This window comes from Aspergillus terreus, genomic scaffold (assembly GCF_000149615.1).
Source record: "Aspergillus terreus NIH2624 scaffold_8 genomic scaffold, whole genome shotgun sequence".
NCBI lineage: Eukaryota > Fungi > Ascomycota > Eurotiomycetes > Eurotiales > Aspergillaceae > Aspergillus > Aspergillus terreus.
Genome location: NT_165931.1, coordinates 1,228,252 through 1,241,087, shown reverse-complemented (window position 1 = coordinate 1,241,087; position 12,836 = coordinate 1,228,252). Strand labels below are relative to the sequence as shown.

Below are 12,836 nucleotides of genomic sequence, written 5' to 3'. Positions count from 1 at the left end.
GTGAAAGAGTACCAGCCCCGATTTGTTCATTACACAGAAGATGATCCAGCTCTTCAGTCCGCCGTGTAAATCCTTCGTGAAGGATCTGCATCACGGTCCCTCGGGGTTAGAAGTGGTCTTGACGGTAGCCGTGCTGTGAGTGAGGATAAGGCTGCGGGGTGTAACCTCGCGCCGGAGGCAGGCCAGTACTGTATTCACTGGGCGAGTTGGAGCTCGCAGGATGCCTGCTTGGTGCGGGGGATTCCCGGGCCGAGGAGTTGAAGGCAACGTAACCGCCTCCTGAGGGTGCCGATTGCGACGTGCCGGTACGGTTGATCGGAGAGAATGTTCTTCCCATACTATCGTCCACGGGAGTGAAGCTGGTTTGCGATCGAGTAATGCTCGGGTTGGCAGGAGTAAATGTCCGCAAGGGGTAACCCTCTTCCGGTCGTGGCCCAGGAGTACCGCTGTGAACGGGAGAGAACATCCGAGCCGGTCCATCAGATGTAGCAGTTGCAGGGGTGTAGGAACGGCCTGTCGGATCAGTCATGGGGGTGTATGTGCGGTATGGAGCGTCATTTCCCGGGTACCCATTGCGGGATCCATAGGCTTCGCTTGGATCTCGATATCCGTTGGCAGAGCCCATGCGACTTGGTCCGCGAGTGGGTACGGATGGGGCAGGCGTGTAGGTCGGTCGGGACATGGGAGTCTGAGTGCGCTGCATAAGGTTGTTGGGAAGCGCGGGCACAGGTGGGGCGGGAGAGGGTTGACGGTCGAGGGGGCTGTATCCCGACACCACAGTAGTACCAGATAACGAAGCAGCATCTGAGAAGGCAGATGATTGGGTAACGCTTCGACTCAGTGGCGGCTTCTCGAATGCACCAAGGTCCGGTAGAGTTGGGTTCCGTTCGGGGCCAGCGGTCCCCGGACGAGAAGTATACGGCGGCAGTGTTGTCTGCGTCGTCGAGCGGGATATGCTAGCAACAGCAGGACCCTTGTCATCATCAAAGGTTGGTAACGTCGGTTTCCGGTCGATGCCCATGTTCGGGTTTGTTGGGGTGCGGTCCTGCAACTTCAAGCCCTTCGCTAAGGCTTTGTTGACCCTTCTATGCACAATGCGCTTAAGTCGGTTATTGATCTTGCGCCGGCAGTAGGCTTTCAGTGAACCGTCCTCGGACGGGATATGGTGGAACAAGAAGATCAAATAAAGAATGATGGCAAGCAAAAGCTTCAGAACGGACAAAACCCAGATGACCAACGTGAACAGCATACCGAAGAGGACCAATGCGCGGAGATTGTTCTCTTCGGCTAGAATTTTTACGTTGTCGAAGAATTGGACGACTCCTGGGGTGTCATCGTTGGCTTTATGTGCATGCTCACCGCCAGGGAGCAAGTCCATCCTCATGACGGAGTACAGAGTGATCGCGTTCACGACTTGGCGCGGTCCATCGGCGAAAACCGTGTTCATCCAAGCTAGAGACCAGTTAGCAACTGTCTAGGGACATCGGTCCGGACGCGACTTACATTCAAAAGAGAAGTACGCAAACAGAGCAACGTACTCGGCCCCCTTTTTACTTTTGGTCAGTTCAGCGAAGACGATGAAGCGGCGCCAACCGCGTCCACGCTTTCCTGGACGAATACTCTGGACGCGCACGGCAAGAGAATCCAGATAGCATTGCGCGATGCTTCCGGATCGAATTGCGCGAATGGCATGGAGCCATCGGAGCACCAAGAGCACAAACGAGATAATAATGCAGACGGCGAAGATCCATCGGGAAATGGTAAAGGGGATGGTCGGCTTGATCTGGCCGGCCCATCGAGAGAAGGCGAGTAGATTAACAGCGGTAAAGGTGTCGACGGCATAGACGGCCAAGGAGATGAGCAAGAAGACGTAGATGAAGAAGTAGGAGAATGGAGTCCAACAAGATTCCGACTTGAAATCATTCAGATTCTAGATAAAGGAGCTGTTAGTGGTTTCATCGCAGAGAACGAGGGGATTCAACTTCTTACGATGTAGTCCCATTTCTCCTCCATGGACACCGGGCCCTTTTCTCTATCACCACAACAAGGCATTGTTGCGACGGGGTGGCTCGGAGCGGGAACCAACGACTGACTTGGGTTGGGAGGTCGCAGAAAGAGAGGATGGACTTCGTCGGACCAGCCGGGCGAAGCCTCAATGAGAGACAAAGAGAGTGGAAGGGAGAAAGATGAATGAAGAGCAAAGAGTGGCAGTCCAGGAGAGGCGCCTGGAAGTTATGTTATGTATGATCGGCGGTTACTGAAGTGTTTCAGTGGAGCATGGCGGCTGGAGAAGCGAGAGCGGTTCACAGAAACAGTCGCGACAGGATAAGGCTATGTGACAGCCTATGGATCAAGCACCGCCAGGCTCGTCACACGACGACCATTGACCGGTCTCGTCGCGATGAGACAGCGACAAACGCTGCAGAAAGCACGGCCGATTCTATGGACGGATGGATGGTGATTGCGCAGAGGGGGGCGCCAAGATAGGGGTTGGGCGCGTGCGTGCAGGAGGTGGGAACACAGTGGATCGCAGGACGGAGAATGGAACCGCCTTGCCACACGAGACAGGCGATCAAAGAATGAGGGCGCGATCGATCTGACAGGGACAAAGAATGTAAGAAGTGGTGAAGATGAAGCGAGAGAATGTGTGTGTGGGTGGATGAGGAACAACGGAAGAATGACAGGCGAGAGTGGATCAAGCAGGGGGAGGGGACTGAAGAATGACAGAACAATCAGTCCTGAAGATCGCTTGGCTTGCAGCTAGGCTGAGACTGGAGGAATTGATCAATGAGTGAATGAATGAATGGTCCACGGAGGATGGATAGTGGAAAGATGAAACAACGGGGGAGAATGAAGGGGGAAGCGGAGGAGGAGAAGTTGGTGAGGTGGAGAAGCTTAGGTACCTCTAGTACTACTCGGAGTACCCTATGAAGTAAAGGGTTCGATGGTGCCAGGCTAACTTTGTGTCTCTTATCTGCTGTATACCTCCCGTGGAGCTTCGTATATCTCACCTGAACACACCCGAATGCATGATGATAACGTAGACTCTGTACATGTTCTCTTTTTGAATCCACTGTATCCACTGTCGACAATCCCTTATCCCCCTCCAGAGCTCGTATTGTTCCTCAGGATCCATAGATCGGAAGATTGTCCCCACGGGTTTCCATGGTTGGCCCACACTTAGGGCTGCTGAGTCATGTTCATTATCTCTCGCATAATTCATATTGCACAAGTAGTACACCAGTCAGTACCTTAGTATACAAATGGACAGAAGACAGAAGACAGAAGACACCTGACGCCATCCAGTCCACACATGCAAAACAGAAAAGTACCCATTCCAAAAATCACAGATACACGTCATCCCCATGTACATTGACTCCCCCGTATCCTGGCGGACCTGTCCTGCAACTCCTCGTCCGTCGCCAGGAATATATATTCCGGCCGGCCAAGGAGGAGGACAGGCCCTCCCAATCAACCCCACGAACAAAATCTTCAAACAACCACATCACACTCCCTTTCTCGGAGACAGTCGACTCCCCTGGGCCGCCCGGATGTTGGAAAGAGAAACCGTCAACTTCCGATTCTCGTCCGTCAACTCGCGGATCTGCTTCCCAGTCTGAATCATATCCTCCGACCGAGCCCTCTTTTCAGTCTCCAAGGCCACTCGAAGTCTTCGCACCTGCTCATGCAAGAGCGCTTCCTGATCTGAAGAAGGGGTCTGAGGCTGATTCTGTAGTTTTGCCATTGCCCGACGGAGATTCTCTATCTCCAAGTCCTTCTGCGCAACGGTTAACTTGGCCTGTTCGAGCGCCGTGCTGATGGACCCTATGTGGCCCGTCTGACGCTTCATGATTTCTTGAGCCCCGTCGCGATTCTCCCACTTAGACAGACGATTCTCGAGAACCTGGATGGTTTGCTGGGCCTGCGTTGCCTCCTCATGCTTTCGTTGCGCATCGCGCATGGCCATCCCAATCCGTAGCTGGAGATCGTTCACTTCCTCCGTCAGCTGGATGACCTGCAGTTCAGCTTCGCTCGCCCTCGCTCGCTGCTGTTCAAGGGTTGAATCGCAGGCGCTCTTGATGTCGTGAATGCTCTGTTGCATGCTTTGCTGCATCTTGGCCGCCGTCTCACGGGACTCGTTCAGCGCCTCGTTGGCTTCGTTAATTAGCCTCTCTGCGGTAGACTTGGTGTTTTCCAACTCTTGTTGCAAATACAGTGCCTTTCCCAAGGCCTCATCACGCTCCTGTTGAGCCGCGAATGATGGGCTCCGTGCTTCGGGGGAACAAGATCTTGATTCGAGCTCACTGCACCTGGACGTCAGCGCCTGATTTTCCGCCACTAGTCTCTGGTTTTCGGCCGTCTGTGCCTGGTGACGTGCGATCAAGTCCTCATGTTGTCGGTTGAGCCCGTTGGTTTCCCCGGACAGATGCTCGTGCTGGACCATGGCGTTGTGATGCTGGGCTTCTAGGAAATTGCACCTCTGCTGCAGTTCTTGGTATTGGGCAACGAGAGCACCGCGTTCAACCATCAGATCATTGTACTTCGCTTCGATTTCCTTGCATTGCTCAACGACAGTATCGCGTTCCGCCGTAATCCTTTGGACATTCGAGATCAATTCTTGGTGTTGTCGGGTCAGGCCTTTGTTTTGCTGATCCAGCTTCTGGTTCAACAACCCGAGCTCCACGACCTGGCCGACTAACTCTTCGTTTTCACGGTTGAGATGTTGTTCGCGGACAACCAGTTCCTGACACCTGGCATCGCTGCTTTCGGTAGGTTGAGATTCTGCTTCCTTCAAGCGTTTTTCGAGCATCCTAATGTTGACCTGGCATGTCAGCAACTCCGAAAAGCTACTGATTTCCGCTTCGAACATGGTCTCGATTTGTTCTTTGCTCTGCGACAACTCTTGCTCCAGCTCAGTGATACGGTCCTTCAATGCCTGCTCACTGGCCTGCGAAGCGGAGTCGTGTTGGTCTATGTCATTCCTGCTCGCCGATAGCTGTTGTTCCAACTGAGCGATCTGGTCCCGCAGAGCCTTTTCTTGGGCGCTGGAAGAGTCTTTGCTGTCTGACAACTTTTGTTCTAGCTGGGTGATGTGATCTTGCAGAGACTTCTCCCTGGCTTGAAGAGCGGAGTCGCGTTGGTCGATGGTATCCTTGCTTGATGAGAGATGCTGCTCCAACTGAGCGATTTGGTCCTGGAGAGCCTGTTCCTTGGCATCGAAGGAGTCTGGTTTACTCGCTGCCAACTGTTGTTCCAACTGAGCGACGTGATCTTGTAGAGTCTTTTCCCTGGCCTGGAATGAGTCGGTTTGCTTGTTGAAGCCCTCTTTAGCCTCTGACAACTGTTGTTCCAACTGAGTGATGTGATCTTGCAGAGACTTTTCTCTGGTCTGGAAAGAGTGGTTTTGCTCGTTGAGGCCCTCCTTGGACTCGGACAGTTGTTGCTCCAACTGGGTAATGTAGTCTTGAAGAGACTTCTCCCTAGTCTGGAAAGAGCTGTTTTGCTGGTTGAATCCTGCTTTAGTGTCTGACAATTGTTGTTCCAGCTGGGAGATGTGGTCCTTCAAGAACGCCTCCGTGAGGTTGAATGAGGCGCTCTTCTCGTCGAATTCATTCTTGGTTTCCGATAAGTGATGTTCCAACCGAGCGATGTGGTCATTCAACGACTTCTCCGTCGCATCAAAGGGTGTCTTTCCTTGACTTTCGAGCTGTTGTTCCAACATGGCGATGCGGTCGTTGAGCGACTTCTCCTTCACATCGAAGCAAGTTCCTTGTTCATTGAAGTCTTCCATCAAAGCCTCGAGTTCCACATCCTTCTGTTGAAGTCGATCCTTCAATGTCTCAATGTTTACTTCCTGACGCCGAATCTCGAGGGAGGTCTTCTCGCTTTCTTGACCCTCGCTCTCGTGCAGCTTATACCGGAGGATGGAGAGGTCGGAGTCTCTGCTGGCGATTTCCTGTCGCAGCTGTGGAATCACCGTCCACTGACAGGAGCACCAAGGAGTGACTGTGACGGCAGGACGGGAAGACAGCTTCTCGATCTCGATTTTGTCTTCATTCACCTTTCTGTGGTACTTCTGGAGGAGCCTTTCACCATCCTGGATCTGTCTGTGCTGCTCAAGGAGCTTCTTGTTGGCAGAACTAAGCTCGACGTTTTTGGTGAGAAGGAGATACTTGATGTTGGCGATCTGCTCATCGTACGCGCTGACCAAAGTGTGGAGATCCCTTTCGCGTTGAATGATGGGAGGGTTGCTGGAGAATATTCTGATGGCGCGATTGTAGAGAGGCGTTTGGGTGAATGCGTGAGCCGCGAGAATAACGAGGGCGAGGACTACGAGGAAGACTCCGGTCCAGGCGAGGATCAGCCGGTTCTTGATCTCGCTTTCGATAAAGTCGTTGAACACGAAACGCGCCTCAAAATCCGCACGTATGCCGGCCGCGTCTTCCTGTCCGAGGCAGTAATGCGTCTGGAGGACTCGCAGGACAGACATACGCTGGCCCTGGCGCAGGCGCTCGATAGAGTCCATGCAGTACATCGTTTGAACAAAGTCGCTGTAACGGAAGCCGGTGATAAAGCCGCTGAGATACCAGTACGCTGGCCTGATAGATGATTTGTACATGATTGTGAAAAAGATGATTGTAGGAAGGATGCGAGAGATCGAGTGGAGGGGCTTGTTGGAAGGGAAGTACCAGTCCCAGATTGATTTGATGATGCGTCCAGCCAGTGTGATTCGAGGGATTTTCACCGAGCCTTTGGCCCAGTCGAGTACGAGATGTAGTTCATACAAGGAACGCACCATCGATAGCTGGATAGTGAACCAAGTAATGCCGTAGAGGAGCTTCAGGATGGGGAAGAAGATCTTCTTGTAGATCCACCAGAGGAGATGATTGAAAGAGTCCCAGAAGCCAAAGATGAGAGTGAGGAGGACCATGACTCCCACAACAAGACCGGATTCGGCAGTGAGGTCGATGATGAAGAGTTTGGCGAGGTCTGTGGGAAGTTCTGGCTCCACGGCTCCGAAGAGGAAGATCTGCTCTGCCGGGGAGGTCATTGTGATGATGATGGTATGAGGGAGGAGGAGGGGGATGAGGATGAGGAGACACCCAACCAATGTTGGGTGGAGGTGGGAGGATGTGAAGATTGAGACCAGGATTGTTGTTGTATGGATTGACGAACAAGCCAGTCGAGAAAGAAGAGGTGAGAATGGAGATAGGAGGAGGAGAAGGAGGGAGGGAGGGGAAAGGAAAGGAACAGAAGATGAGAAGCAGAGGGGTAGATATAGGAAACGAGGGAGGCAAAATGGGCGTGGATGATGGCAGTTCCCAAGTGTGAGAGACAGTGAAAGAGGCTGTTAGGAGTGAAGTTGGTCTCTACGTCGCGGTGATCCAGTGAAGATGACTTTAGGCTTATTGTTTGATATCGACGCCCACAACAAGTGATTAAGGGAATTTCAGTATACATTTGGGCATGGAGCACAATATGTACCCTACTAGTAGATAAGCCATAATATTCTAGGAGAAGGTCATCAAACAGAAGATGTTCAATATGTTATAGAGGATGACAACATGTTATAGGAGCGATTGAGGTGCAATCAGTCCTACTATCTAGTACATACTACAAGCTCAGATATCACTGTCGTGAATAAGCTATCAGCCAGATGGCACTTTTCTCAATCACCACATACTAGTAAATACTATTCTAGTGAATATAGACATGATTCTTGCCTGCTCTATATGGTTCTTTGTATACAGTGACTGATGTCCCAATCGGGTTAGGGCGTGTGATGACTCAGCATACGATCCAGCACTGCTGATTGGCCCGAGACAGCCCATTGCCTCATTCGGACGGCGCAAGCTGCAGCGAACAAGCAGAAAAGAACTTCAATTCAACTTCACTGCAATTCTCTCAACCTGCCAAATTCCTCCATCCGCACGGAACCCCCCTCGACCACCCTCTCGTCGAGAATTGCCACCGGAGTGGACAGCTATTCACGCACGGCCGAGTCCATCCATATTACCTCACGATCCACGCGCCGACTTCTCTCCCACGTCATTCGTCAATCGAGTCCCCGATTGCGTCCTTCCCAGTCCCGCCGAGAGAGCCTGAGACCGACACTAGACCCTCTACGTGAGAGAGAGAAAGAGTGAGATTGATTGCCGCCTGGTCCAAATATGTTCCTTTGGTAGTCTCTTCGCCGCTTCTTTCTTTTCTTTTCTTTCCTGTGCTCGCCTTTCCTCCCCACCCGGTGATGGCTACACCCTTTGCCAATCGTCTTCTGGCCACCCGGCCGATCGTCTTTGGTTTCGTCAAATTGCTTCTTCTTGCCTTCTCGCATCTCCCTGTTGTCGCTGCCGTTCCTGCGCGCTATACGATCCGCTCCGAACTCGATCCGAAGCCCCCAGGGGACCCGAGCCTATGGTTGTATCTCGGGGTTGCCGCCGCCCTCGTCCTGAGTGGCGGCGCATTCGCCGGCCTCACCATCGCTTTGATGGGCCAGGTAGGTCTTGTCCATAATGCCTATATCCTATCGGAAGATTCCTAACAATTCTGTGTCCGCAATAGGATGAGGTCTATCTTCAAGTCATCCAAACCTCCGGTGAAGCCTCCGAACGCAAAAACGCCGCCAGTGTCTTGAAACTCCTCAAACGGGGAAAGCATTGGGTCCTGGTGACTCTCCTCCTCAGCAATGTCATTACCAACGAAACCCTCCCCATCGTCCTCGATCGCTCGCTAGGAGGAGGATGGCCCGCGGTACTGGGCAGTACCGTCTTGATTGGTAGGAAATTCCCTCCATCTCAATCTCTCGCGTGCCTAGACTGAGCCATTAATCTCCAGTTATCTTCGGTGAAATTGTCCCCCAGTCTATCTGCGTTCGCTACGGCCTCCCCATTGGAGCTTGGATGGCTCCCTGCGTCCTCACCCTCATGTACATCATGTCCCCTGTCGCGTGGCCCATTGCCAAGCTCCTCGATAAGCTCCTCGGCGAAGACCACGGCACCATCTACAAGAAGGCCGGACTCAAGACATTAGTGACCCTGCACAAGACCCTCGGAGAGGCCGGGGAGCAGCTCAACTCTGATGAAGTCACCATCATTAGCGCCGTCTTGGATCTCAAGGAGAAGGCGGTTGGCAGTATCATGACTCCCATGGAGGATGTGTTCACCATGTCCGCAGACCAGGTGCTGGATGAGGAGACCATGGATATGATTCTTTCTCAGGGGTACTCGCGGATCCCCATCCATGCGCCCGACAATCCCCTCAACTTTGTCGGCATGCTCTTGGTCAAGATGTTAATTACTTACGACCCGGAGGATTGCAAGCGCGTCCGCGACTTCGCTCTGGCGACTTTGCCGGAGACTCGCCCAGAGACAAGCTGTCTGGACATTGTCAATTTCTTCCAAGAAGGCAAATCCCACATGGTCTTGGTCTCCGAGTACCCGAGTGAAGATCGCGGTGCTCTTGGTGTTGTCACTCTGGAAGACGTGATTGAGGAATTGATCGGCGAGTACGTTGTGGGCCTGGACAATCTCGATTGCAGGATTAGCGGGAGCGCTGACACACATCTAGGGAAATCATTGACGAGTCCGATGTTTTTGTTGACGTGCACAAGGCCATCCGGCGCATGACACCCGCCCCCCGGGCTCGCGTTCCGAAGGGCAAGATTGTAGAGGAGCCCCCCATGCTCCCGCCGCAAACTCAGGGAAAACTAGTTGACGTGGATGGTGACACTGATCACGCGTCGAGTGACCGCCGTCGGAGCTCGGTGGAAGCGCCCCTGCCCAGATTCCAGATCCGCAAGCAAATGTCGGACAAGAATTCCGACTCCGTTGAAGGCTGGTTTACCCAGCGTGGAGCGACAGACGAGATTCGCGAACATCTCAAGCACCTCGGACCATCTAACCTAGCCAGCCGCCCCCGTCAGACACGCTACCAAAGCGTGAAGATCAAACGAGCCAATGCCGCCTCTCCCACCCGATCTACCCAGACTGATATGGACTCCGGCCAGAGTACTTCTGATTCCCATCTCCTATCTAGTAATTCCACGGGCTTAACAGGGGGCATCGGTGCGGGGCTGGTTCATTCGGGCATGGACGCTCGGGATGGAGCCTACGCCTTGCGGATGGGGTACGGCAGCACCGGCACACACAAGGTCACCGATACCGGGATACAGACCAAAGACCTTCCTACCCTGTCCATCCCGGAGGCCGTCCATGAAGAGCAGGATGAGCACCCTGCCATTCCGAGTGCTGCCGTCAGCGAAGAGTCGACCGAATCCCCGGCCTTGAATGTGGACCGTCCCAAAACTGGAAGCAGTTACCAACATCAAGGTCCCGCGCGCAGCGGGAGTATCACGGAACAAGTGATAGATGTCAATGGAATCCGAAAGGTCGTCCTCCACACCACGAGTACAAGCTCCTCAGAGAGCTCCTCCAAGCATAAGTTCCCGGTCCGTCAAAATGGGGAGGTGTTGGACCTGGATGATAATACCAAGCCGAGCACAAACGGAGCGAAGAAACGACGTCGTCGCCGCAAGCGTGGGAACAACTCCAAGCCCGATGATCACGGCGACGAACAGTCCCCTCTACTGGGAGATAGATAATGTTAATGTTGCAGGTTACGTCCGTCCTCTGCGGGTCAGAGCCCTCATTCTCGTTGTACTCAAATGAGCATTGCACGGAAGCTGTTTATACAGGATAGTTCATAGTATATTCCATCCCGAGTCCTCTTTTGTGATGGACTTCTTATCGTGGGAATCAAGCACCTACTGTCATGTCAACTACTAAAGTACGTACGAACTAAGGACCGTTGCCAGCCCTGTGTAGCGATAGGTAATGCGACCTCCATCAGATGACCATCGCAACAAGCATATTCTTCATTCAACTTTTGTCATGCCATGAGTGTCTACATGTCATTCAACCATAACTCCATGAACTGTCCAAAATATGCAGGAACAAAAGCAACCCAGAGCATCACGGTAATTCATAAACAGGCCGCAGCCAATATACGCATGAAATCATTGCAGGAGAGGATCCTAGAGTATCGTTAGCTATAGTTCACACAATAACATCAGCAGACGAAACATACCCGGTAGTGTTTCTGGTTGTTGGCCGCCCGGTTGACCCGAGCGGTGTATCTCAGCTCTTGTCGGATAGCACGAGTACGCTCCTTGCGCTCGTTTGTCAAGGCTTCCCGCTTCTGACTGTCAGTAGCACCGACCATGCCGGAGCCACCGTTGGCACGGCTGATGACGGCGCGGTTCTGGTTGCGGCCGCGGGGCTTCTCCTCCTCCTCGATCTCGCCGTTCTCGATCGCCAGCTGGCGTGCGATGCGTTCCTCAGCGGTGGGGTAGTTGTGCAGGTTCTGGCGGTAGTACCGGGCGAGAGAGCGGTGGCCGACGCTACGGCCGGACGGGAGATGCAGCTCGTACTCGGTTCTGTAGACCGCCGAGCCGCCCTTGGTGTCGTCGATTTCGTCGTCGTCAACAGAAGAAGCCGACGTCTCCGTCTCCCAGCCCTCGTCCTCTTCGCCATCCACCTTCACACCCCCGTCCTCAGCCGTCTCGCTGGCGGTGGACATGGCGTCCTCGTTGTCGGAGTAGGTGCTCCGGAAGTCGTAGTACTGACCGATCTCGACCTGCTCGTCTTCCGACTCGAACGCGATCATGCAATGGCCCTTGTCGCGCATGTGGGTGCGGGCACCCGCCGGGTTGTTCCGAATGGCATGACAGTAAAGACACTCGCTGTTCTCGTTGATCTTGCGCCACAGGTAGTGAATGAGACCCTCCAGATCGACGAGGTAGTCTCGCTCGGGGATAAACATGCCGTGGGTCTTGAACATGTGCTCGGTGTTGTCCTGCAGACTGGCGGACTTTTCGGCACAGAACAGACAGCGCGAGGACGAGAATCCATCCGCCTCCGTGACCTCCTCGTCCTCGTCCTCCTCGTCGATCGTGGCGTTCTTCATCTGCTCCGTGACCTTGGACACCTCCGTCTGCTCCCGCGGCTTGTTAATGGGCTCCCCGAGGGAGAACGTCGAGCTCATGACGGACGAGGCATCGTCCGCGCCGTCTCTGAGCATGCGTGCCTCGCGGGCCCTGTGCTTGGAGCTCTTGATGTGGTTCTGGTACGAGTTCTCGCTGTAGAATGTCTTCTGGCAGGCGACGCAGGTCTTCTCGTAGGACGCCTTGGCGGCGGCGGCAGTCGTGGAGGCCTTGGCGGCGAGGACCTTCTCGTTGAAGGTTTCCTGCGACACAGGCGGGAGAGAGGCAATCCGGCGTTTCATGTTGTACAAACTAGAAGAATTCTCTGTCAGAGGGTCTGTGGGACTGACTTGGAGAGAGTCAGAACATACTGCCAATCTTTGCGCATGTGGTCCCGCTGGGCATCGCTGCCGCGGAAGGCCACCAGGCAGGTGTTGCAGGTGTAAGGCAAGGTGGTCGTCGGGGCGTTGGGATCCATGATTGCTGGTGGTAGAATCTCAGGAATGACAGCGGAAAACAGTATGATAAAAAGCGAAGCGGGGTATCAAGTCTTCAGCACCCAACAACAGGGAAAAGTAAACACGAAACCTAGGTCCAATAAGAGATAGAGTAACTGTAGAGAAGAGGAAGAGGAGGAATAAATCCGACGGTGATAGTCGCCACCAAAGATGATCAATAATCAGCCGTTACTCATCGAGAGTCATCGAAATCGCACAAAATCATTCTCGCCGCTTGCCGCTTTTAGAAAAATGACGTTCCCCCCGCCGCCAGGCCTGATCGGGCCTAGCGCTGGCGGTGCGGATCATCCTCCGTCCCGCGGATGCTGAGTCATCTGATGCACGGACCTGGTGTTGGA

The 12,836-nt window shown here is 53.6% G+C and overlaps 4 protein-coding genes across 4 annotated transcripts; 1 reads left to right on the top strand and 3 right to left on the bottom strand.

The window, feature by feature from the left end:
• Positions 1 to 106: 106 nt before the first annotated feature.
• ATEG_06071 (uncharacterized protein) lies at positions 107 to 2,052 on the bottom strand (the record flags this gene model as incomplete). The annotated part of the gene is made up of 3 exons (XM_001215249.1): positions 107 to 1,452; positions 1,504 to 1,930; positions 1,990 to 2,052. 3 exons carry the CDS (start codon positions 2,050 to 2,052, stop codon positions 107 to 109), a joined length of 1,836 nt encoding a protein of 611 aa, XP_001215249.1.
• A 1,453-nt stretch (positions 2,053 to 3,505) lies between these two features.
• Positions 3,506 to 7,051, bottom strand: ATEG_06070 (uncharacterized protein; the record flags this gene model as incomplete). Its single annotated transcript, XM_001215248.1, has 1 exon — positions 3,506 to 7,051. One exon carries the CDS (start codon positions 7,049 to 7,051, stop codon positions 3,506 to 3,508), a length of 3,546 nt encoding a protein of 1,181 aa, XP_001215248.1.
• A 1,197-nt stretch (positions 7,052 to 8,248) lies between these two features.
• Positions 8,249 to 10,600, top strand: ATEG_06069 (putative DUF21 and CBS domain protein (Mam3); the record flags this gene model as incomplete). The annotated part of the gene is made up of 4 exons (XM_001215247.1): positions 8,249 to 8,497; positions 8,563 to 8,776; positions 8,836 to 9,505; positions 9,568 to 10,600. The coding sequence occupies 4 exons, from the start codon at positions 8,249 to 8,251 to the stop codon at positions 10,598 to 10,600; spliced, it is 2,166 nt and encodes a 721-aa protein (XP_001215247.1).
• Positions 10,601 to 11,014: 414 nt separating this feature from the next.
• Positions 11,015 to 12,458, bottom strand: ATEG_06068 (putative C2H2 finger domain protein; the record flags this gene model as incomplete). The annotated part of the gene is made up of 3 exons (XM_001215246.1): positions 11,015 to 11,032; positions 11,086 to 12,292; positions 12,352 to 12,458. 3 exons carry the CDS (start codon positions 12,456 to 12,458, stop codon positions 11,015 to 11,017), a joined length of 1,332 nt encoding a protein of 443 aa, XP_001215246.1.
• Between the last annotated feature and the right edge of the window lie 378 nt (positions 12,459 to 12,836).